The sequence below is a fragment of the Schistocerca nitens genome, chromosome 6 (genome assembly GCF_023898315.1).
Source record: "Schistocerca nitens isolate TAMUIC-IGC-003100 chromosome 6, iqSchNite1.1, whole genome shotgun sequence".
Taxonomy (NCBI): Eukaryota; Metazoa; Arthropoda; class Insecta; order Orthoptera; family Acrididae; genus Schistocerca; species Schistocerca nitens.
The window spans coordinates 513,447,687-513,471,762 of record NC_064619.1 but is presented as its reverse complement, the minus strand read 5'-3'; the positions used below and the strand labels follow the sequence as shown (position 1 = coordinate 513,471,762).

The 24,076-nt window shown below is 35.9% G+C and overlaps 1 protein-coding gene across 3 annotated transcripts in view; it reads right to left on the bottom strand.

Annotated features, from left to right (window-relative positions):
• LOC126263194 (cytoplasmic tRNA 2-thiolation protein 2-A) overlaps positions 1-24,076 on the bottom strand; it is a 127,208-nt gene that overhangs the window by 42,062 nt on the left and 61,070 nt on the right. For 2 of the 3 annotated variants that reach the window (XM_049960256.1, XM_049960257.1), the window contains exons 8-9: positions 5,751-6,059; positions 3,561-5,524 (exon numbers count right to left, since the gene is read on the bottom strand). In XM_049960256.1, coding sequence (XP_049816213.1) covers positions 5,426-5,524; positions 5,751-6,059 — 408 coding nt within the window. In that variant the 3' untranslated portion in view covers positions 3,561-5,425. Of the gene's footprint in view, positions 1-3,560; positions 5,525-5,750; positions 6,060-24,076 lie in introns of those variants that run through there. The other variant, XR_007546862.1, reaches the window with a different exon arrangement.

Below are 24,076 nucleotides of genomic sequence, written 5' to 3'. Positions count from 1 at the left end.
GAATCTGAACCAGATGAGGGGTTTGGGGTTCTGGGTGTTTAGGAAGGATTCCTCTAGATGGCAAAGATTGGCACAGGATGATGCCATTTGGGTGCCCACAACCGTACCCCGGATTTGTTTGCAGGTAATGCCTTCAAAGGATAAGTAATTGTGGGTGAGGATATAGTTGGTCATGGTGAGTAGGAAGGAGGTGGGCGGTTTGGAACCTGTTGAGCATGGGGAAAGGTAGTGTTCAATAGTGGTAAGGCCAAGGGCATTAGGGATGTTAGTGTAAAGGGGCATGGCATCAATAGTGACAAGAGCAGGGCACCGTATGGTAAAGGGACAGGAACTGTGGAGAGTCAGTACAGGAAATGGTTGGTATATTTTATACAGGAGGGTAGGTTCCAAGTAGTTGAAGGTGGTGGTCTACGAGAGAAGAGATTCTCTCTGTGGGGCCACAGTAACCAGCCGCAATGGAGTGTCCTGGGTGCTTGGGTTTATGGACTTTAGGAAGCATGTAGAAGGTAGTAGTGCGGGGTGTGGTAGGGGTAAGGAGAGAAGAGTTAAGTTTAACACTGTTAACTTTACCTATTATGTCTCTCACATACTCCCCATACTTAAGAAAAAGGTTCATATTATATTTCAAAATTTAACGCCCTTGCTGGTTTTAATTTGTTTGTGGGATTAATTTACCTTTGTCTTACTTACCTGTCATGGGGTTTCCCAACAGGCTGCAACAAGACATTGTAAAGATGGTGCATTTTAAGACCCTTAAAATATATATGCTGTAATGTGTACTGGGAATTGACAAAGTTTGCACTCTTTTGATTTATTATTAATGTTATGAGATGTCTGTCTCTTATTAAAAAGGACAAATGATGCCCAAAACTGGTCCAGCATAAAAGTTCCAATAAATAACAGAAAACATATGCAAGCAATTTTTGTCGACATTTATGTGTGAAAAATGACCTTTTGTAGCCATATGAAATCCAAGCTTCAAAAAATGAACAAGATTATATGGTACACATTGAGCATTAATTCATAAGGCAGAGACCTAAACTACAACAATAGTGAAAGAACATTATATTATGATAGTAAATGTTTGGCCAATTTCCTGCTTATATCTCAGATATAAAGCACAAGCTACTACACCACAGTGCTATTTTTAAATACCCATGGAGATTCAAAACACATACATAAAAAAGAAACACATCAATCAGTTGCCAGAAGTTTCCAACAAATCTTACAAGTTTTCAATTTCAACATGACTGACCTATGTGATACAATCATCAATGCAGTATTCCTAATCTTGCCACACACACTCTGAAATGTCATGTTGGTGAATAGTAACTGCATTTACAATACTTCCTTGCAGTTAATACACATTTTGTGATATTTCTTGATGCAATCTTGACAGAGAGAGAGAGAGAGGAAGAAGAAGTAGGTGGAGAAGTTAGAACAAAAGGCAGTGATGAAGATGATGACAGTCAGGGAGGGAAACAAGTCCTATCCACCATCTTGCAGCACATTCTTCATTCCCATAATCCTCCAGCAGTTGAGGTACTCTGTATTCATCTGGCAAAATGTAATTGTACAGAGTGTGTGTGTGTGTGTGTGTGTGTGTGTGTGTGTGTTCCTTCTAGCTTGAAAAAGCTTCCCAGTTTTCTGTGTTGTTTATTAGCCTGTCGACAACCCAGGGCATCATTTACGTTCTGCCAGAACTTCCAATTATCATACTTAACCAATTTTGCACTACGGTGAGCATTATAGGAATCCAAATACAAAGGTGGCAGCAAACCATCATGTCGTAAAATTAAATTGTCACATTATTCCAGTAATTGTTGGATCCATTCCAGGTGCATGTTTCTTGCACAGCACAAGAAGAAAATTTCATTGATTCTCTTGTACTACTTATGAACTGTTTTGATTCTACATATTTCTGCATGGTATTGGGCACACATTTAACAAATTCAAATACAGACAATGCACACGATCTTCTCCCATATCCACCATCATCTGAGATGACTGGCTCATTGTGCTGCAGTCTGTAACTATGCCACTGCAACAATTACAATCAAACCTTGGATAACTTCACTTCCACTTGTGCATATTTTTTCCTGTTCTCTCTCACTACCCCCCCCCCCCCTTTTCCACAGCCTCTGAGACCTGGAGGTATTTATGACCCCATATATAAATTTTAAAAAAATGATTACATGAATCAATCTAACTATGAGGAGCTGTTATGAAAATTATCCAACTACAGATACAAATCCCAAATACATAATGAGTAAACACTCTTCAAATAATTAATGTGACCACCCCCAGTCCACTATGAGACAGCCACAATTTTTGGAGCTCAGTCCTAAATTTTTCAAAGGTAATTCTGGACACCTATTTGTCCTGAGTTTAATTATTAAGAAATGCTTTATGCTGAGTTAGATATTAATTTCATCTCTGTAGACATATTTTATTATTAGTTGGTGAAACTGTTTGAGAAAGAGGTTCTACTCTTACTAGAATACCCATTTGCATTGCAATAGCCAATCTTCTTTGTTTTGGTGTCACCAATACTGTGCATGTTGGTTACAATGCACAAAGCTGGTTTCCACTACTGTGACATCTGTGCGCGCAAAATTATATCAGATTTGTATTATGTGCTACTTAGTGTTACACTGTATTACACTGGTTAAGTTTAGTTGTTTTTCTTTACAATAGCAATACTTCCTGGCAAGAATGACCTCACAGAAGTGCAAGTGTTCTTTCAATGAACAATTTCAAAAAGAATTTCCATTCATCAGTGAAATTATTTCTTAGGACTCAAAAGGAAAGAATCATATGTAACATGTGCCTTTCTAGAAGGTGTCCAGGAAGTGGGGACGGATATTAAACGCTGTACAACATACAAAATTTATTGAAAATGTAATTTTTTTTACAAACACATTAAGTAACTACTCTCATTTATGTATGAAAAATCATATTCTCAATATGACCACCAAGGCTGTGCGGCAATGAGCAATGCATTCATTGAAGTTCTCAATGATGCATTAACAAGCATCTGATGAGATGCCATTAATAACTCTTTTAATTTCATCCTTCAATTGGTGTATTGTTTGCAGTTTGTTCACGTCCACTTTTGATTTCACAAATACCCACAAAAAAAAGTCACAAGGCGTAATATCACATGATCTGTCAGGCCATTCCTGGTTGCCATGCAAAGGGATAGTTTTTTGAGGAAACTTTTCATTAAGCAGAGCAATTGTTTCATAGGATGTGTGACATGTCACACCATATTATTGAAACCAAAAATCTTCATTTTCATCAATAAGAGAGAAAAACCAATCAGAAAGCACGTTTCGGTAATGGTCACTATTCACAGTGATGGCAACTCCCTCATCATTAAAAAAAAAAAAAAAAGTATGGGCTGATCACTGCTCCTGTCCAGAACCCACACGACACGGTCATGCATTGTGGATGCATCTCATCTTCCACAGTCACTCTCAGATTTTTGATTCCCCAAATTCTGCACTTCTACTTATTGACGTTACCACTGAGGTGGAAGTGTGCCTCATCTGAGAAAATTATTTTTTTTTTTTTTTTTTTTTTTTTGTGAAGTTCTCATTCTCTGCTTGTCGAGCCAAGGCCCTTGAGCAAATTGATGTTTCTTTCCGTGATCTGCAAGCTTCAACTCTTGTGTAAGTCAAATATTGTAAGCATGCATTTTCAGATCATTTGAAAGGATTTCATACAGTATACTTGGTGATAAATTCAGTTGTTGAGTTCGTCAGCAAACAGATTTTCTGGGGCTTAAGATCACGTTATCATACACGACAGCAATGTCTTCTTGTGTTCGAACAAAATGCAGTCATCCTGTTTTCTTAACATTTGAAACAGACCCCATGGTCTCAAACTTCCGGATCAACTTCAAAATTGATGATTCAATTACAGCAGCATTACATCCAAGTGTCACAAGCAATTCACAAACAGCTGCCATGGGACTTACATTGTTTTTGTAATAACGTTTTTTCACTTAGACACGTTGGTCAGTCATCATCTCCTCCATGACGAAAATAAACATCAGGCAACAATGGTCACCACACAAAGGCTATCAGGCTACTAATTAGAAGGATGGCAGATAACAAACATGAAAAAAACCATGGCTACCTCATATGACGAAATGGCACAAAATTCAAATTCGTCCCTACTTCCCAGGCACCCATTAGTTACTCAATAAGTCACAGTGGACATGGTTATATACGACTCCACTTACAAAATGACAAACATAAAACAAAATCTTTGCAGCAGTGTTTACTGCAACTTTAAATTCAGAAAAAATGGTCTAGGATAAAAAGTTGTTGGACTGTGTGCAGATAATGCTAATTGCAATTTTTGAGGTGCTGTAAGAGAAGCTCAGAACAATGTTTTTTATCATTCTACAAGTGCAACTCGGCCATGGACTGACATGGGATGGGTGTGCTGCTACTTTATTACATAGTACTGTTCAAGCAGCTACTGATATTTTGCCTGTAGGTGTAGAGATGGTATTTTCCAAAATATTTCTGTATTAAAAAACATACACTTTGAGAGATGAAACTCTGAAGGGCTTGAGTAGCTATGTGGAAACAGATTTTGCAATTAATTTGGGTTATGCCCAAAAAAAGGTGGTTAGCCCTACTGCCTGCTATTGAGTCAGTCATTAAATTGTTTAACCATCATAATCATACTTCCAATTTGAAAAGAAATGCCCACTGTTCATTTGAAGCTTTCCGAGCCTCTTTTCTGAAGGATGGTTATACTTTGTTCACAGCCAGGCTTCACCGATTCATGAAGCAGTGAAAATTGTTGAAGGATAGATGGTCACTCTACTAAAGTGGTTAATTGTGTTAGTAAGTCTGTTTCCAGCAGAGGTAAAAAGATTTCATAGTGCTGTAATATTTTTCTACTAAACTGCTCTAGCCTACTTAAAAAATGTGGACTGAAGAACGTTTCCAGAACTTGGAATCCTACAGTTGGTTACGGTAAATCAAATACCTTTATGGGATCATCTCAAAGAACTTCTCTAGTGATCAAAACTGTACCACGTGTCCAGTTTGCAGAAATTGAAATATATGATGAGTACGCCTTTGTCAAACAGTTCGTAACTGATGAGCAAATCAGTGAATGGACTGCTAATAACACTTTGCCAACTCAAAAATGTGCCTCGTTCTCAAATTTACTCAAGATACTGGAGCTTCTCTTCTGCCTTCGTAGCACTAAAGGTATTTTCGCATGTGAATAATATATAGCTCAGTTAGCAAACACAGCATGCTATAGAAGCTATGAAAGCAATGATAGAATCCATCATCAACACTAACTGTATACAGCACAAGTTACAAATGGCTTTGTGCCTTGGTTTTATTCACAGAAGTATAACAGAGATGAATAAAAGCTATGATAAAACTCTGTGTCATAATAAAAAATCTGCAATTTCCTTTCTCATATTTCTGAAACTAAGCTGATTTCGGATCTTAGTTTGGACTTCTTGTGGTAGAACCTCTACAGAGCCCTGTAAAAATAAAAAATAAAATAAAAGGGAGGGATAAGATTATTAGGCACTCACTTTACAGAAATACTGCATACCAGTACTTCAACTGAAAAATAATTAAATTACAGTAGAAATAACTTGAACATAAGAAAAAAGAAAAGAAAGATGTAACAGAGAGGAAAATGCTACTACCGGACATAAAATATGCACACAGATATGTAAAGAGAATATGCCAAGTAATACTTACTAGTTCTTTCAAAATAATTCGACAGCTATAGCAAAAGCATTTTTCAGCATCAGAAATACATATTTTCATGTCAGGACTACACTTATGCTCACAATCACAACCATCTGTGAATGAACTGCAGTCCACTTTATCGGCACTTTCTGACTGACATTCTTCTTTTATTTCACTTGGGAAATTGTTTTTCGCTGAATAAGAGTCACTCATAATGCTGTCAGCACTGAATCCAGAAGGTCCTAGATGGGAAGCTAGACGTGAAAATTCAGTAGCTTGAAGAGAAGATGATTTCATATTTCTGTCATCTAGTGGTGCCTGGAAAAAAAAAAAATTCTGTTAATCAGAAGTTAGTAACATAACACAATGCATATGACCCACCCATGCTTAAATATGAAGCTGTGTCCACACTGGCCACGCAATGCCAAGCACAAATGTGGCACACAGCTGTGCATAACAGCACAGAAATGCACAGACTGAAGCAGTGTTCGTATATGCACAGCAATGTTCCAGTGTGTGCACAGGTGTGTGTTCTATGTTGTTGAAGTGGTGGTGGTGGTCTAGTTTGACAAAAAATTGGAGACAAATCACAAGTGTTGCTTTCAGCGTTGTTCACCATAAGGTGAAGGGGGGAAACTTAGAGAACATCATTGATGGGTGACACCAGAACCAAAAAGTTGAAAGCTATGTTGGGAAATTAAGCTTTTAAGTGATTTTTGTATCAGAAGTGATCAGTAGGATGCCAGTTGTAAGATTCGGTGATGACAGGCTATCCTAAGTGAAAGCAGAGAACACTTACAGGACATACTGAAAGAAATGAATCAGTCCTTGAAAATGGAGTTGTAGCTCCAAATCACATTGTGCAAAAATTAGTAAAAAAATTAGTGTATCTTGAATCAGTATATTATTAATTAATACATCTGTAACATAGAAGTTACAGTCTTGGACAGCCGCAGAATTTACACACTTTCTGTTGGTACACTCCAGTTCAGTAGCGAGAAACTCTGTGCAAACAGAGTGTGCATGAACAAACATTCATTTGATGTATCGACACTGCACAAAACTTGTTCATTGTTGTGCAGTGTGGCACAGTTTGCCATCAAGGCTCGATGTACCATGCTGCACCAAAACCTTTTTCTTCATTGAACTCGGTGCTGTGGGTCAGATATGCATGCAGCTTGAGGATCAAACAGTGTGTCCACCAACTCACCAACTGCAGTTACAAAGTGAAACATAGTTCACCTGTATAATCTAGTGTGAAATGATCCAAAAATAACTTATACAACATGTTGGGTCTTCATCATTTGCTGCAATTTTCAGAAGTCTTGAGCAAGTTTTTCTCAGAAAGTACCCATTAGTTCACTGAGAACAGGCCGTGGCATGGGTTAAAGGCATAATTATAGGGTTTCAATAAAGATGCCTCCCATCATTCGTGCAGCATTGTGCTTCAAATGAGAGTTTAGTACATCAGTATGAGCCTGATACAAGTCAGTCAGCTGTAAGGCTCTTTCCAAATGACTCTCCACTGAGGAAGTAAAGTTTTCCAAGATCATTGTGTAAAAAGATGATGGTCATTCTTCTTTTTCTGAACGAAAAAGGGAGGGGGGGGGGGACCAGGGGGCATTGCTGAGATATTAGTAGCAGAGTGTCTGTGCTTCTGCTTCCACCACCACCTCAAGAATCAATCACTCAACCATTCCTCATAATATATCCAATTGCTTCTATATATAATTTCTGTTCCGAAAACTTGTGTGGGCATTGTCTTTAATGGTCATCCTCCTCAAACAGTACTTTTCTTTCCTTTTCTTCTTCTTTTTATAGGAATGACCAATAGCTTGTATGCTATCGATTCTTGTGATATGTGGTTTATTCATCTCATTACGTACAATTTTCAAATCATTTGATTTGATGTACAGGAGACATGTCAAGGTTAACTAAAGAAACTTTTTTCACTTTTTTAAGAGAAATACAAAAGTTTACATTATATTTTTCATTTCTAAGTTACAGCTACACATGTACATAAAGTAATACATGTAATACAATCCCTGTGTTCAGACTGTGAAGCTGTCCTCAATGAATTCATCGACAGAATAATAACACTTTTCCACCAGAAGAGTAAAGAGCAATCTTTTCACTGAACCAAGCTCCATTTTAAATATATTACTGCCTTTTAGTTTATTGAAAATTTTTAACCCAATATACTCTGGCATTTGGGCATAAAGTTTTAAACAATGTGTTGGAAGTTTGAAGTTATCTCTGTGGCGAGTGCTGTAGTTGTGATCAAAACGGAAAGTGTCTAGAGTATGTTGATTTTTATATAGGAACACCACCATCTCATACATGTAAAGTGAGGGGATAGATAGTATTTTTAAATTTTTTAACAATGGTCGACATGATTCCCGTTGGTTCCCCCCCCCCCCCCCCCCCCCCACACACACACACATGTTTCTAATTACTTTCTTTTGTAATACTAGGATCCTGACATTTGCTGTATTTCCCCAGAAGATTATGCCATAACGAATAACTGACTCAAAGTAGTAGTGATAAACTATCTTTCTGGTATCCATGTTTGTGGCACCTGACAAAATACACATTGCAAATGCTAAGTTGTTCAGTTTATTTGCTAAGTAATCTATGTGTACCTTCCAATTTAAATTTTGTCAAGATTTAGGCCTAAGAACTTCACGCGGTTTGCTTCTGTGATGTCCTGATCATTGCAAGTTATCTTTATTTCAGTCCTTTCAACTGATTTAGCTTCAAATTGCACCATTTTGGTTTTAGTTACATTTAGTTTTAGTCCATTTTGATAGAACCAAGATTCAAGTTTTTCTAAAGTATTTTTTGCTTTTTCTGGAATATTTTCAGATACCTCATTTTCAATTAGAACTGATGTATCATCAGCAAATAAGACTGAATGAACATCAATTGCAAGTGGTAGGTCATTTACGTAAAAAAGAAACAGATAGGGGCCCAATATCGAACCTTGTGGGACTCCGTGGGGAACTGTTTTCCAGTCTGAGGAATAATTGGTTCCATTTGAAGTTAAAATTACTCTTGTTTCCTTCCTGACAGGGCTAAACCATTTTAAAGCAGTGTCCCTGATTCCATACATCTATAATTTGTGGAGGAGTAATGAATGGTTCACTGAATCAAAAGCTTTAGTTAGATCACAGAATATTCCTGTGACCTTTCTACCTTTATCTAATGTGGAGCATATTTTTTGGATAAACTCATTTATAGCATTCACAGTGCTTTTACCCTGTTGGAATCCGAACTGGTTTTTAAAAATTATATCATTTACAGTAAGAAATTCATTAATTTGTTTTGCTGCAATCTTTTCAAACACTTTAGAGAAGACCGGCAAGAGAGAGATAGGGTGGTAATCCCCCATATCTTCTGTCGATCCTTCCTTGGATAGAGGTTTGATCTCAGCATATTTCAATACATTTGGAAAGCATCCCTGTTCAAAAGATTGATTTATAATAGTTGACAGTGGTTGAGAAATAATATCGTACACATACTTGATTACAGATGTTGTTATTTCATCCCACCCATGTGAGGTTTTGTTTTTTAGAGACAATATTTCCTTTTCCCCATCCCTTTGGGTGATTTTTTCAAATTGTTTAAAAGATGTGTTCTAGCTGTTTTCCAAATTTGTGATGCCCTGACAGAATGTCATATCCACATCCAATCTTACTACATTTAGGAAGAATTCATTGAAACAACTTGACATCTGAACCTGATTTCATTTTCATGTCTAATTTTCAAAATCTCATGAATTTTTACTTTGGCTCCTAATTCAGACCGAACAACTGACCACACTGCTTTTGTTTTATTTCTGTGTTCTCATATGAATTTATTATTTGCCATTTTTTAGCTGCCACTACAACTTTCCTAAATACAGCTTTATACTGTTTGACATAAGTAACAAAATCCGGATTTCTGTTTGATTTTGACTCATTGTGGAGCTCTCTTTTTCTGGCACTAGAAATTTTTATTCCTGTTGTAATCGATTTGAGTTTACCATTTACCTTCTTTTGCTTATATCTACGAGGAAATGATTCATTAAATACCTCTAAGAAACAATTTAAGAATTTGTCATAGTTCATCGAGCTTGAACTATTGTGGTCTACAGGTGTAAAGGATCTGGGAGTTGTTATTTTTTTTACTGTATTTGTCGATACCAAATTGTAAATGTTTTTTTTTTTAAAATACTTTCTGTCAGAATTTATTGTAATTTGCCTTATTATATGTTAATTTACTTATGTTTTTGAGAGTGAAAGCATATTGATTACTATTAGTAAATGTATCAAAGAATAGCAAAGAGACTGATAACAAGTGGAAGCTTGTGTGTTGTGTAAAATATCTTTGATGCTGGAGTCGTCTTTGACTATAGTCAGTCGACAGCTAACTCTTGGTGTGTGTTGACGGAAGAACAATGTGAAGGTCGCCGTTATAAATAATTTTGAATTTTGTTACTATTTTTTTGTATTAACCATAAAAAAAGAAACTACATTTGAAGAAATGGTATTTGAAACACCAAAATGAAGGAAAACACGTTGAACCACGTCTTTTCTGCAGCCGACAAAGATGCATTGTGGAATCATACTTAGACAACTGAAGCCAAGACTAATATCGCCTTGCAAACGTCTAACGGAAAAGGTACTGTCACGAAATATGGCAAATTTAAGTAAATAAAAAATAGTGACCATATTTTCAACTTGTGTCTTAGCCGGGATACAATATTTCAACTGGGGACTGTAGCCGGGATATTGTGTTCACGAGATCTTCAACAGTGCTACGAGGAAGAAAATTTTTGTGTGTTAATACCAGTTTCTTCAGAATGTGTGTTACAGTTCATCGGGAAGTAAAAGTTTTGAGAAGAAATGTTTCGGCAAAAAATATAATTTTCGACAGAAGAAAATACTTCAAGAATTTTGGTCAACAATCACATGGATGGAAAACGTGGATTTGCAACAGTAGAAGAGTGTTCCAGATAAGTCACAAAAGCCTCGTATTTTGTTAAAACAATATTTTTATCTTGTTTTGTATTGTTGTGTATAAATTTTTGTTCTTCGCAATGACTTATGAGATATTCGAGAGTATTGTGCCTAAAGTAGAAAGTAGTAATTTAATAGACTTCGAAAATCAGGACAGGTCAAATGAAACAGAAAGAACCGATCAATTTGATTTAAAAAGTTTTCTTGTAAATTTCACGAAAGAAATTAAACAATCAGTTGATGACAATAAGACTTACTGGGATGAAAAAATTGATAACATTTTGTTGCAAGTCCAAGCAGTCAATACCCAAGTGGGTGATCTTTCGAACAGAGTTGGCAGTGTTGAGGAAAAAATTGAATCTGTGGAAGCAAAAGTAAATGAAATTGATGCTAAATTGAGCGGTGAAATTAATACTGTAAAAAATGAGTTACTGGTAGATAGGGAAAGAAATTTAATTGAATTTAATGAGATAAAAGGGGAAATTAAAAATTTGGATGAGAACACAAAAGTTTTAGTAAAAAATGTACAACAAGAAACTGACAATCGTTTGGTTACTCTAGAAAAAAAAATAGAGTGCAATGATTTAGAAAACAAAAATCTGTCAGAGAACTTAGCGAAAAAATTGAAAGTTTTGACATTGAATTTCAAAGCAAAAATCACAATGTCAACACATGCAATCTTGTATCTAATATTCCAGTGAAGCACTTTTCGGTAGATGGACCCTTACATCCCGTTGAATATATACAGTATTGTAAGGATTGTTTTTTACCTCACTCACCAGATGATATGAAAATTAAATTTGTGAAAAAATTCTTGGAAGGGGAAGCTTTGACTTGGGCAAACCAGATTGTAACTTTGGGGATGACCTTTTCAGAATTTGAATCAAAATTTCTGGAAAATTTTTGGGATGATCTTAAACAAACTAGAATCAAAAGTGAATTTTTGAATGGGAGAAACTATAGAGAATCAGATGGGAACATGAAACAATTTTGCAAAAGTGAACTTATTCATTTAACAAAACCTTTGGATGACTTGATCAAAATTGATACCTTAAAGAGAAGATTGCCATCAGCAATGCAGTTGAGTTTAGTTCATTGTCCTGATAGTAATGTAGAGCAGTTTCTCAATTATATTGAAAAGTTGGATAGGGTAACAACAAGAACACACAGTGGGTTTACTCAGAAAGGTAATGGTCAAAATTGGGGAAATGACAACTTTCAAAAAAGGGAACAAAACAATTATCATGGTGTCAGTCAAAATTCATGCAGATATAACAATTTTCAAAAGAGGGACCATAATTTTTATCCAAAACAAGAACAGCATTTTTGCGGATATAATCAACAAAATAGAGAACACTTTGGGGATCAAAATCACAGAAATTTTGTTAGAGATCAGTACAATAGAAACTACCAACAATCAGGTAATGTTTGGCATAGGAATGGGAACAGAAATGTTGATCAGAGACATTGGCAGAACCACAATCAGCAGTTCAAACAGGAACCGGAAATAAAAAACGAGTAGACGCCCCCTTGAAGGTCCGCAAGGTTGAGGCAGAAGGTGAGCATGATGAAAGGACCAATGGATGTGACTATCATAAACCCAAACATGACAGTTCCAAACCTAAGCTATCACATGAGGTCATTAGTTGTTACTTATTGAAGAAATTTCAAGAGGAAAATAATGATGATAAAGATAACATTTTCAGTACACAAGAACACACAGTAGATAAAAGTAATTGTGATTCATTTAATTTAACAGAGTTTTACACTTGGGCAGAAAAGAACAACACTTTGTCAGATGATGTAATTTGTAGTAGTTCAGAGATGTGTGTGAATGAAAGAGAGAATGCATGCTGTGAGAATGAAAATGTTGGTGAAAGGGATCTGGTAACTTTAGAAAGGGAAAATAATATTTTGGGGGATAATTTGAATGTGTATGACCTGAATATGTGTAATGATAATGATGTTGATGATAAAGTTGATAATGATGGTAATGGTATTGATGATGATGTTGAGGAAAGGTATTTCATTAGTTTAAATAGGGAGTTGGGTATACACATGGTTGAAAATGGATTAAATAGTGAGAATATTATATAAATTCCCAGGGATGTTACCAGGATGAATAAAGCTCACAAGCTGGATGTATGTGAAAGTGTGAATTTTGATGTTGTTGGTAAAGAATCTGACTACACAAATAACGATGACACATGTATAACTTCTAGCCTAAGTGAAACTTTTACAGATACTAATGATACACACACATTTCTTATGAATATATGGCTGAACAGTGAAACTATTTCTTTTGACAAGAACTTTAGAAAGATGCTTATTAATGTATGTGAAACTGTATGTCCTGAGTGGTGGAAAAAGATGAGATATTTTATTTTTGAAAAGCTGAAGGATAAGTACTTCAATAGTATACAATGTGATTTGGATGAAAATTCTTGGTTATTTGAGATAATAGAGAGTACTAATGACAATTTTGTATCTTGTGCAAATTTTATAACTGTGACAAATAATACATGTAATGATATACCATATGATTCTGATAAGTATAGGTTTGGGGAAATTGAAAGTGATTTATTACATGAGGATACAGGTTCTGAGAAAAGTGATCAATTTTGCAGTCCTTATATAAAAGTTCAAACTGGGTCATGGATTGGTAAATGTTTAATTGATACAGGAAGTGAGATCTCGGGAATATCTGAAAGGTTAAGCAAGAAATTGAAATTGGGGAAAGATTATTTTGAAATGCCAGTTGTTGGGGTAAAGATAAAAGGTGCTACTGGGAAGAGCAGTAAATTGGTAAAAAGCCAGGCTTTAGTGACATTTTTAATTGAAGGCAAGTTGTTCACACATGGATGTTTTGTAATTCAGGAAATTAATAAGGATTTTCTTTTGGCTATGAATTGGATAGTAAAAGTAAATATAGCATTTGATTGGATTGGAAGAAAACTTTTGATAGAAACTAGTGGAAGGGAATACATTCAGACAAATTTTGTGAACACACTTGGTGATCAGAGTAATGGAAATTTTTACAGTATCAATTTACTAAAAGAAAATAGATTGGAGAATATTGAAACTCATAGATTTGATACTGATGAAGTTGAATTTGGGAATTTAGCAAATTTGAAAATTTCAGAAACACAAAATTTATCTGGGGAGCAAAAACAACAGTTAGAAAATCTGCTGTGGGAATACAGTGATGTTTTCAGTGACATACCTGGTAGGGTAAAGGTTTATCAGTGTGAGCTTCAGGTAAAACCTCATGAACCATTTTTCATAAAACCATACAGTATTGCAATATCAAAAAGACCTGCTGTTGAGAAAGAGCTGAAAAAGATGGAAGGATGTAATATAATAGAAAGGAGTATCAGTGCATATAATAATCCTCTAGTAGTAGTTTAGAAAAAAGATGGTGGAGTAAGATTGGTTTTGGACTCTAGACACTTAAACAAAATTTTGTTCAGACAGACAGACCATCCCGAAAATATTGATGAGTTACTCTATATATTTACAGATATAAAATATATGTCAAGTTTGTATCTAACTTCAGGTTTTCATCAGGTGCCACTTTCGGTTAATTCTAGAAAATATACTGCTTTCTTGTACAATGGTAAGAGTTACCAATATTGTGTTGTGCCATTTGGGTTAAATTCTTCTGTTTCTGAATTTATAAGAGCTTTGGATCATGTACTGGGGCAAGAACTTGCGTCTAAACTGATAATTTATGTAGATGACATTTTGGTTACAGGGCAAAATTGGGAGGAACATTTTTCGATTTTGAAGTCAGTTTGTGAAAAACTTAGAAAAGGGGGGATGACATTGAAATTAGAGAAATGTAAATTTGCAGTTTCTGAATTAAAATTTTTGGGTCATGTTGTCACAGACAAGGGAATTTTGGCAGATCCAGAAAAAATTAAAGCAATTTCAGAAATTCCTATTCCTAAGACTAAAAAACAATTAAAGTCGTTCTTTGGGTTATGCGGTTATTACCGAAAACATATAAGTGATCAGAGTCTGAATGCACCATGTTTAAGTCAGTTACTTAAGTAAAACACTGTCTGGGTTTGGGATAAAAGTTGTCAGGAAGAGTTTGATAAAATTAAGCAAGAGTTGAGGAAGCAACACGTATTACACAGACCTGATTTTAATTTACCATTTTGTTTGAACACTGATAGCAGTAATTATGGGCTTGGAGCAGAGTTATTTCAAGAAAGAGTAGAGAATGGAGTTAAGATACATTGTACCATAGCATTTGCAAGCAGAATGTTGCTCAAGCATGAGAAAAATTATACAGTCACAGAGAAGGAACTTTTGGCAATTCATTGGGCTTTTACAAAATTTAGAATTTACCTTATTGGACATAAAACCATAGTATTTTCGGATCACAAAGCTTTGAGTTACTTACAAGAGTGCAAATTATACCACAGTAGATTGACCAGATGGACAATATTTCTGCAACAGTTTGACTTTGAAATCAAACACATAAAAGGTTCTGAGAATGTAGTAGCTGACTCACTTTCAAGGTTACCAATTGGGGGAGAAAAGGAGATTTTTGAACAAGAGGAGGAAAAGCAATTTAAAATTAGATACTTGAAAGGGGTGGAAAATGAAAAAAACAATTAGAGCTATGTGTAACAAAATTAGAAAAAATCAAAATTTAGATCAGAGTTGGAAATTAATCAAAGAATGTTTAGGCAAGAAGGGGTATGAGAAACTTGATAAATTTTACAAATTACATAAGGGGATTTTATTTCGGAGAACAGATGTAGATTCTGATAATTGGAAACTGTGTTGGCCAGAGGCAGATGCTGATAAGCTGATCATTTACATACATGAAACTTTTGGTCATTGTGGGATACAGAAGTGCATTCAAAAGATACAAGAAAATGTTTATTTTTACAATATTGGAAAGAAGGTAAGAAAAGAATTGGCAACCTGTGACAAATGTCAGAGAGTTAAAGTGAGCAATCAAAGATGTGGTGGAGAGATGCAAAACATTATTCCGGAAAAACCTTTAGAGCTTATCGCAGTGGACTTATATGGAATGTTACCAAAGAGTAAAGGTGGTCACTGTTACATATTTGTTATGGTAGATGTATTTTCAAAATTAATTAAACTATATCCAGTGAAAAAAGCTACTAGCCATGAAATTATAATAAAAATTGAAAGAGATTATTTCGCACAGGTGGGTAAACCAAAAGCTATATTATCAGATAATGGTTCACAGTTCACCTCTAAAATTTGGAAAAAGTTTATTGAAAGATCAAAATTGAAGCATATACTTATATCTGTTTATTCTCCGTCCACCAATCCTGCAGAAAGATATATGAGGGAAATTGGGAGACTTTGTAGAACCTATTGTAGCCATAAACATCCAACTTGGTTTGAGCACATTCGAAATTTTGAAGATATTATGAATAGCCTACAACATAGTTCCACAGGATTTTCACCGTAAGAGATTACGTTTAATATTAGACCTCCAAATCTTATATCAGAACTTATTGAATTTCCTAAATGTACACCTTTAACTAAGCAAGAGAGAGAAGATATTGTCAGGGAAACTATGAGGAAACAAGGGGAAAAGAGGAATAAAAGACATAACAATAGGGTAAAATTAACCACTTTCAAAATTGGGGATCTTGTTCTGGTCAAATCTCATGAAAAATCAAAAATGTTAACTTCAGAAATTAAAAAATTCTTTGATGTCTATATTGGGCCTTTTGAAGTCATAGAAAATCCACACCCTAATGCTTATCGTTTGGTGTATCCTAAGTCAAAGAAATTATTTGGTCTCAGGAATGTTGTCTCTTTGAAACTATATAAACAGAAATCATAATTTCAAAATTTAAATAACCTATTATTATCTAAAACAAAAGTCCTCCACTGGAATATGCTTGTTAGAACAAAACTGCCTGTACAACCAAGTATGTGTATTTGCATGTATAAATTAATAATTTGAAGTCACATGTTATTTGAAACTGATGAAAAAACACTGTTGTCACAAAGAATGAGAGAAAGATTTATTTTTACTTTTTTTACAAAAAAAAGTCTCCATAGTGAGCATTTCTGAATTTTTCTAATTTTTGGAAGCTAAGTCTTCCCTGTGGGTGAAGGCATGCATGTGAGGACATGCATGCAAAGGTATAAGTTTCAAAAAACAATTTTAGATAAAGCCTCATGATATATGAGCAATTTATTGTTGTTTATACTGATGTTGTGGGGAGCGAAAGTACTCTTCACAAGAATGTGACTTGTAGTAATATTGTAGTAAAGAGGCAAGTGTACATAAATAATTGCAAAAAATTTAGATAATACTGATGTATCTTTAGCTGTATTAAAAGAAGAAAATCATAAGCAAAAAAAAAAAAAATACAAAATAAAAAAACCATGAGTAAAAAAAATTTAAAAAGAAAATCATAAGCAAAAAAATATACAAAAGAAAAAACATGAATAAAAAAAATAATAAAAAAATCAATATATATATATATATATATATATATATATATATATATATATATATATATATATATATATATATATATATATAAGGCAAATAAAAAAAAATTAAATCTTATTCTAGAAAATGAGTTTTACCTTCCTATTATTTTCAATCTGTATGCTGTATGTTAGAATATTTCTCATGTATGTTTTATACCATATATATTTGTCATGTCAAATAATTTCTTTACTTGATTTTTTTGTGTATGGGATTGATGGGGAAGTATCATTGCAACAACAGCCAGTAACAAGTCCACAGATTCAAAGAGTCCAAATTTGGAAGAGGTTATCAGACTGCATCATTAATGTACTAATTGTGTAATACAGATCCATCACTGAGTGTGGTCGGGATTTTGTTGTATATGTCCATAACAACAAAAGCCCTGGGGAGCAGTTGTAATGGATCTGGGAGATGTTATTTTTTTTTACTGTATTTGTCGATACCAAATTGTAAATTTTTTTTTTTATACTTTCTGTCAGAATTTATTGTAATTTGCCTTATTATATGTTAATTTACTTATGTTTTTGAGAGTGAAAGCATATTGATTACTATTAGTAAATGTATCAAAGAATAGCAAAGAGACTGATTACAAGTGGAAGCTTGTGTGTTGTGTAAAATATCTTTGACGCTGAAGTCGTCTTTGACTATAGTCAGTCGACAGCTAACTCTTGGTGTGTGTTGACGGAAGAACAATGTGAAGGTCGCCGTTATAAATAATTTTGAATTTTGTTACTATTTTTTTGTATTAACCATAAAAAAAGAAACTACATTTGAAGAAATGGTATTTGAAACACCAAAATGAAGGAAAACACGTTGAACCACGTCTTTTCTGCAGCCGACAAAGATGCATTGTGGAATCATACTTAGACAACTGAAGCCAAGACTAATATCGCCTTGCAAACGTCTAACGGAAAAGGTACTGTCACGAAATATGGCAAATTTAAGTAAATAAAAAATAGTGACCATATTTTCAACTTGTGTCTTAGCCGGGATACAATATTTCACAGGCCAGCTTATTATACTTAATTTACTGTGGAATAAATCCATTTTACTTTTACTGAGATCCCTTTTTATATACACTTCTGGAGGCTTTAGGTTATTTGCTTTTGGGAGTTCAATAAACAGAGCTGAGTGATCTGAAATACCCAAGTCTAAGCAGTATTTGTGCTTATTTCCACTGTCAAATTTGTAGTTAGTAATAATATTGTCAATGCAGGTCACTGAACTGCTGTTTTCCCTAGCGCCTTCAGAAAAATTTATCTTGAAACCAGATTTCTGAATTAAGTCACAAAATTTTGTGGAATCAATGCTTTCAACTAAGACATTTAAGTTGAAGTCTACTGCTATAACAACTTTTTTCTACTTTCTTTATGGAGTTTTTCTAGGAGGCATTCAAATTTGGCTAAAAACACTTTTGTTACCGCACATCCAGGCATTCTGTAGATTGCTATAACCAGTGTGTTCAGATCACTTAGTTCTATAGAGCAACTTTCAAACACGCTCTCTTCATTTAAATAATTAAAATTATCTCTTACTGTATAACTTCCAGAAGAATTGACAAGAATGCAGGAGCCTCCACGAGATTTGCTTATTCTACAAAAGCTAGCAGCTACCCTTAAAATTGTTAATACTATTTGATACTTTTATACTATCTTCTGTTAACCAGTATTCATTTAGGTAGATTATTTTAAAATTTATGGATTCTGAAAGCAGAATTTTTAGTTCGTCGATTTTTGAGTATTTACGATTTGGTAGTTCTGCCTCTCAGCCATTTATATTCCAGTGCATCAACAGATCATTTTGGCTTTTAGTTATTTCACGTACATCCTTTGTTTGGTACCTAAACTTTTTATTTTCAGTTTGAGTTTTTTCTTTGTCACCCCTATCAGAATGAGTTAGTTTCCCTTGCTTCTTAGGATTTTACACACGTCTATGAATGTTTTACTAAGGTTCACAGAGCCTAATCTATTCAAGTGCAGGCCATCTTTTCCCAGACACTTATAGTTTAAGAACTTGTTTGGGTCAATAATACTGCACCGAGTCTGTTGCACTGTTCCCTAATGCCGGTATTTATCCTGCTGATGTAAGTATCACTTAACGATCTTTGGTGAATAATTCTTTACAGAATAACTCTTTACAGAATGGACAAGCCATGAACCTCCACGTTCTCCAATGTGATGTGGATGTCCAACACCTTGTCATCTACTCATGGTTTCACTGTTCTTCCACCACTTTCAATAAGTGTTCATGAATTTAGCATGCAAACAGCTCACCACCTTTTTATTTCTGAGCTGCTCTTTCCTAGGTACTGGGCCACAGCAATCTGTACCTTGTCAATGTGTGGATTTCCCACTCATCCTTGGTTCACTTCACATGCCCTCAACACCAACAGATGGCATTCAATCTCACAGTGGGCAGTGGTTATAATGTTTTGGCTCATAAATGAAGAATCAAAGAGAAGTGGTCAGAAAAGGCAGCACTGTGCCTGTAAGCTGACGGACCACAGGAGGTTGTGGTGGACCGTAAACAGATACATTCAGAGTAGTGCAGCTACCAGCAACCTTACAACTAGCATGGGCAGTTGCAAGAAGGGTGTGAAAATTCACAAAGGCTGTAACATAGAATCAGAAACCACTACAAAATACACATCATCATCATCCAAACTAGAATAGCCAAGGAGCAAGTCAAAAGCAAGACAGTGAGAAGTAGTCAGGTTGGTGGTGAGATACTGAATGGCATGTGATGTATAGTTTCATACTATACAGTGACTGTCAGGCTGCTGTGCTCATGTACTTAATGGCATTACTCGGAGATGTCATGTGATGACTTCTCCTGGTGCAAGTGTAATTTACTGAGCAAGGAAATATCTGCATTGTGCAATATTAAAGGAAGCTGGTTTCTGCAAGAAAATGCTATAGCTGCCATGCACAAACTTAGTTTTTACTCTGTTTACCAGTGTAGTGCAGTATGTAGAGATGTGTGTCACTTTTTGTTTTTCTTAACTTAGTTTAGATTAGTTATTAGCCCTACAATGTTTCTATTTAAATATTCTATGTTCTTTAATTAGTCAATTATATTCTGATTAAAATTACTTTGTGACTGATGTTTCAGTGAGTCTACTGGAAGAGGCCAGCTGCTATCCAATTGTAGTTCTTTCTTGAGCAACACGTGCTAGCTGTGTAGCCTGTTTTGTAAGTGATTGCAGTGCCATGTGTACTGTGCCTGGCTGCATGTTACTTTGTCAAGGATGGGGGAGGAAATCAGCTATTCCTTTTCAAAGGAACCGTACCGGTATATGCCTGGAGCGATTTACGGAAATCACAGAAAACATAAATTAGCGTGGCTAGACATGGGTTTGAACCATCGTCCTCCCAAATGTGAGTGCAGTGTGCTAACCCCGTGTGACCTGTTTGAGAGGAGACTGTGGACTACATGCATTCAGACAGGCAAGCGTCGTGTTATGTTTGCAGGCAACATATTAACTGCTTTTAAAATTTTGTTAGTATTATTATTTTCATTCCTGTATTTTAAGACATGTACTACATAATAATGGGATTTGCGATAAGGTGTATACTATAATTTGTTTGCTCTTAATACATTTAGTAAAAATATAAATACTACCCTGGATGCTTTCCTATCTCCAAACTCTGCATGCATTGTGTCACCCAATTTAACAGGTCCACTGTGTAAGAGTGGGACATTTTGTTTATGCTATTGTGATATATCTGGATAAGGAGAGTTGGGGGCTCATATTCTTGTTATTTAGTAATAGTTATAAAACATACATAATGCACAAACTGCTTGTACTGTTACTGCTGAAACCTATGCATAGTCATTATTTATTGTGGTCAAAGGAGGCTTGCAAATATGAAAATTTCATGTCTGCTAGAGTAGTATAACTAAATCAGTGGCATAAACATATAGTCGGAAGATAGCTTGGACAATTTAACAGAGCAATATACAAGAAAACACACTACTTGACAAAAAACCACAGTGAAGCACCCACAAGACATGGTTTGATGTCAAGGTGACTTTGTACATATACACACCATTGACGGATTTGTAAATGTTTAAAGTTCTCTGCGACACATAATGGCCACCAGACTGCATTAGTGCTGTTACCATGCCTGTTAGGGTATATAAGGGACAGGGACAGGAACAGCGACAGATTTAGAGTGATCACAGTGAAAGACACTGAGATGCAACAGACACATGTGACACAGTGCTATCAGCACCTGATAAGAGTTTGGAAGAGACCTCATTGTGGTTCACCATTTGGCCAGCTGGTTGAATCAAACAATATCCAAATTTGTGAGGCATTTGGATGTGACAGTGGCCCAATGTTTTACATGGAAATGTGACAGCAGGTATGCTTGTCGTCAAGGTTCTAGTCGGTCAAGTCTGCATCATCATATTGTGCACCCAGCACATTATAACCCCTTCACATTTGTGCCTGGCATCCAGGGACAAGTAGTGGACTCACTGCAACATTACGTGCCATCCTGCAGCGTTGGTCGGAGATTTGCAGCAGCCAGACTAGGGAATTACTGTCCCCTGCTTAGGTCGCTGTTAGCAACACAAGATAAAAGTCTATGTTTAGATTGGTGCCATGGCTGGGAAGCACAGACTGCTGATGAATGGCATCACAATGTGTTCAGTGTGAATCACAGTTCTCCATTACCCCAGATAATCATCATCGGCAAGGACGGCAGCAATGTGAATAGGGATTCCATTCTCCCAATGTTTCTGAGATGCACATTAGTGTCACTGCTGGTGCCATGGTGTGGGGAGCCATTGGGTATTGCGAGGGGTGGTTTGAAAAGTTCTTGGAATCACCATGAGAGGTCAGCACTAGTGCAATGAGTTGTTCATGTGATATTCATGGGACTGTTGCCTATAAACACGAGCCACATCAGTACTCTTGGAAGTGAGGTGTGGCGGTGACGTGGCTCTGCTGTTGTTCTGCATAGTGATTTACAAAGATGGAGAGAGAGAGAGAGGAGGGGAAAAAAAAAAATCGAGATTCGAGCAGTGATTAAATACTTCATAAAGAAAGGTATGAGAGAAAAAGGACATTCATGTCGATTTCCAGGATACACAGGGGGACTCTGCTCCTTCATATTCAATTGTTGCAAAGTGGACAAATGAATTTAAATTTGGTCGGGAGAGCTTAGATGATGATCTGCACAGTGGTCGACCAAGATGTCACTACTCCAGAAATCACTGCAAAAGTGCACAAAATGGTCATGGAGGATCGCTGATTGAAAGTGCGTGAAATTGTTCATGCTTGCCAGATGTCATCAGAAAGAGTATATCATATTTTAACTGAAGAATTAGAAATGAAAAAATTATCTGCAAGATGGGTGCAGCGACTCTTGACGCTGGATCGAAAACTTGCCATCACCACGGCAAAATTACACAAACTAAGGTATGAATTGTTGCCACACCCACCTTACCCACCTGATATGACTCTGTCAGACTTCCATCTCTTCCCAAAACTTAAAATTTTAGTTGGTGGACGAAGATTCATTTCAAACAAAGAATTGATAGCTGGAGTTGGCAACTATTTTGCAGACCTAGAGGAAACTCATTTTTGAGATGGGATCAAGGCACTGGTACATTGTTGGACCAAGTGCATTAATCTACAAGGAGACTACATTGAAAAATAAAAAAAGCTTCAGTGATATAAGTACTTTTTTTCTATTCCGGTCCGAGAACTTTTCAAACCACCCTCGTACTTCAGGTCATAGCTTGTAGTAATTGATGGGACTCCAATAACACAATGGCATGCAATGTACTTTCTGTGTCCTCACGTGTTACCTCTCACATGACAGTATCTTGGTACCAGTTCTCAACAGGACAAGGCTCATCCATGCACGCTACATACCTCTATGAATTGACTCATGCACAGTATGATGCCCAGATTTGTTCCCATTAGAACACGTGTAGACGAGCTCGGTTAACTCCACCTCAGTGCCAGTGTATCAAGGACCAGTTACAACAGTTGTGAAGCCAGATTGCCTCAGGAGGGGGCTTTATGACATCCATCTCAATCGAATCAGTGCATGCAAGGACAGAGGGGATGCAATGTCATACTGATAAGTGGGCTCATACTGCCAAGTTCTTTGTAAATTTGATTTGAATTTGTAATCACTTAAGTAATAGCCCATACCCTTCCAAGTGATGAAGTTCCATTTCATTTCCTCCTCCCCTTCTACGTGCTTCACTTTTTTGTCTGTCAGTATATTTTTTCAGAGGGGACGATTCATGACTCCCTGCACATTTATCACAGGTAATTTGCAAAACTGAAAAGTTTAGCACTATGTTCAGTGTTTGCTGACAATAGAAAAAAAGAAACTTTTATAAGAGCTTTAGGAATTGCTCCGGAAGCATCTAACCAAGGTCCACTGAGTCATATCATTAGTATAACATCATGGCCAATGAATATCCCATAGCTGAATCCTACTGAAAATCAACAGAATTTACTTGAAACCCATATTACAAATGGCCAGCATCTGCCATGACTGTTACTGTGCAGCAAATTGAACCTTTTGAGGATGGAGAATTTGTCACTCAGAAACTCACTGATAATCTCATTAAATCTGTGCTACACAGGTACAATGGACTCTTTGCATGTTGGAGTTACTTCCCACCATACAGCTGTCTAATGTTTTTAGGAGCTTTGTCAATTGTGCAGTAATTGTCCTCTCATTACTTGAGTCGCAAACTACTGCTCCTGTAAATGACACTATAGCTGAAAGTACACCTTCCTATGTGCACAATGTGAAGGCTCTCTCATTCTCCAGTTGTTTTACCAGTATGTTCTAGCA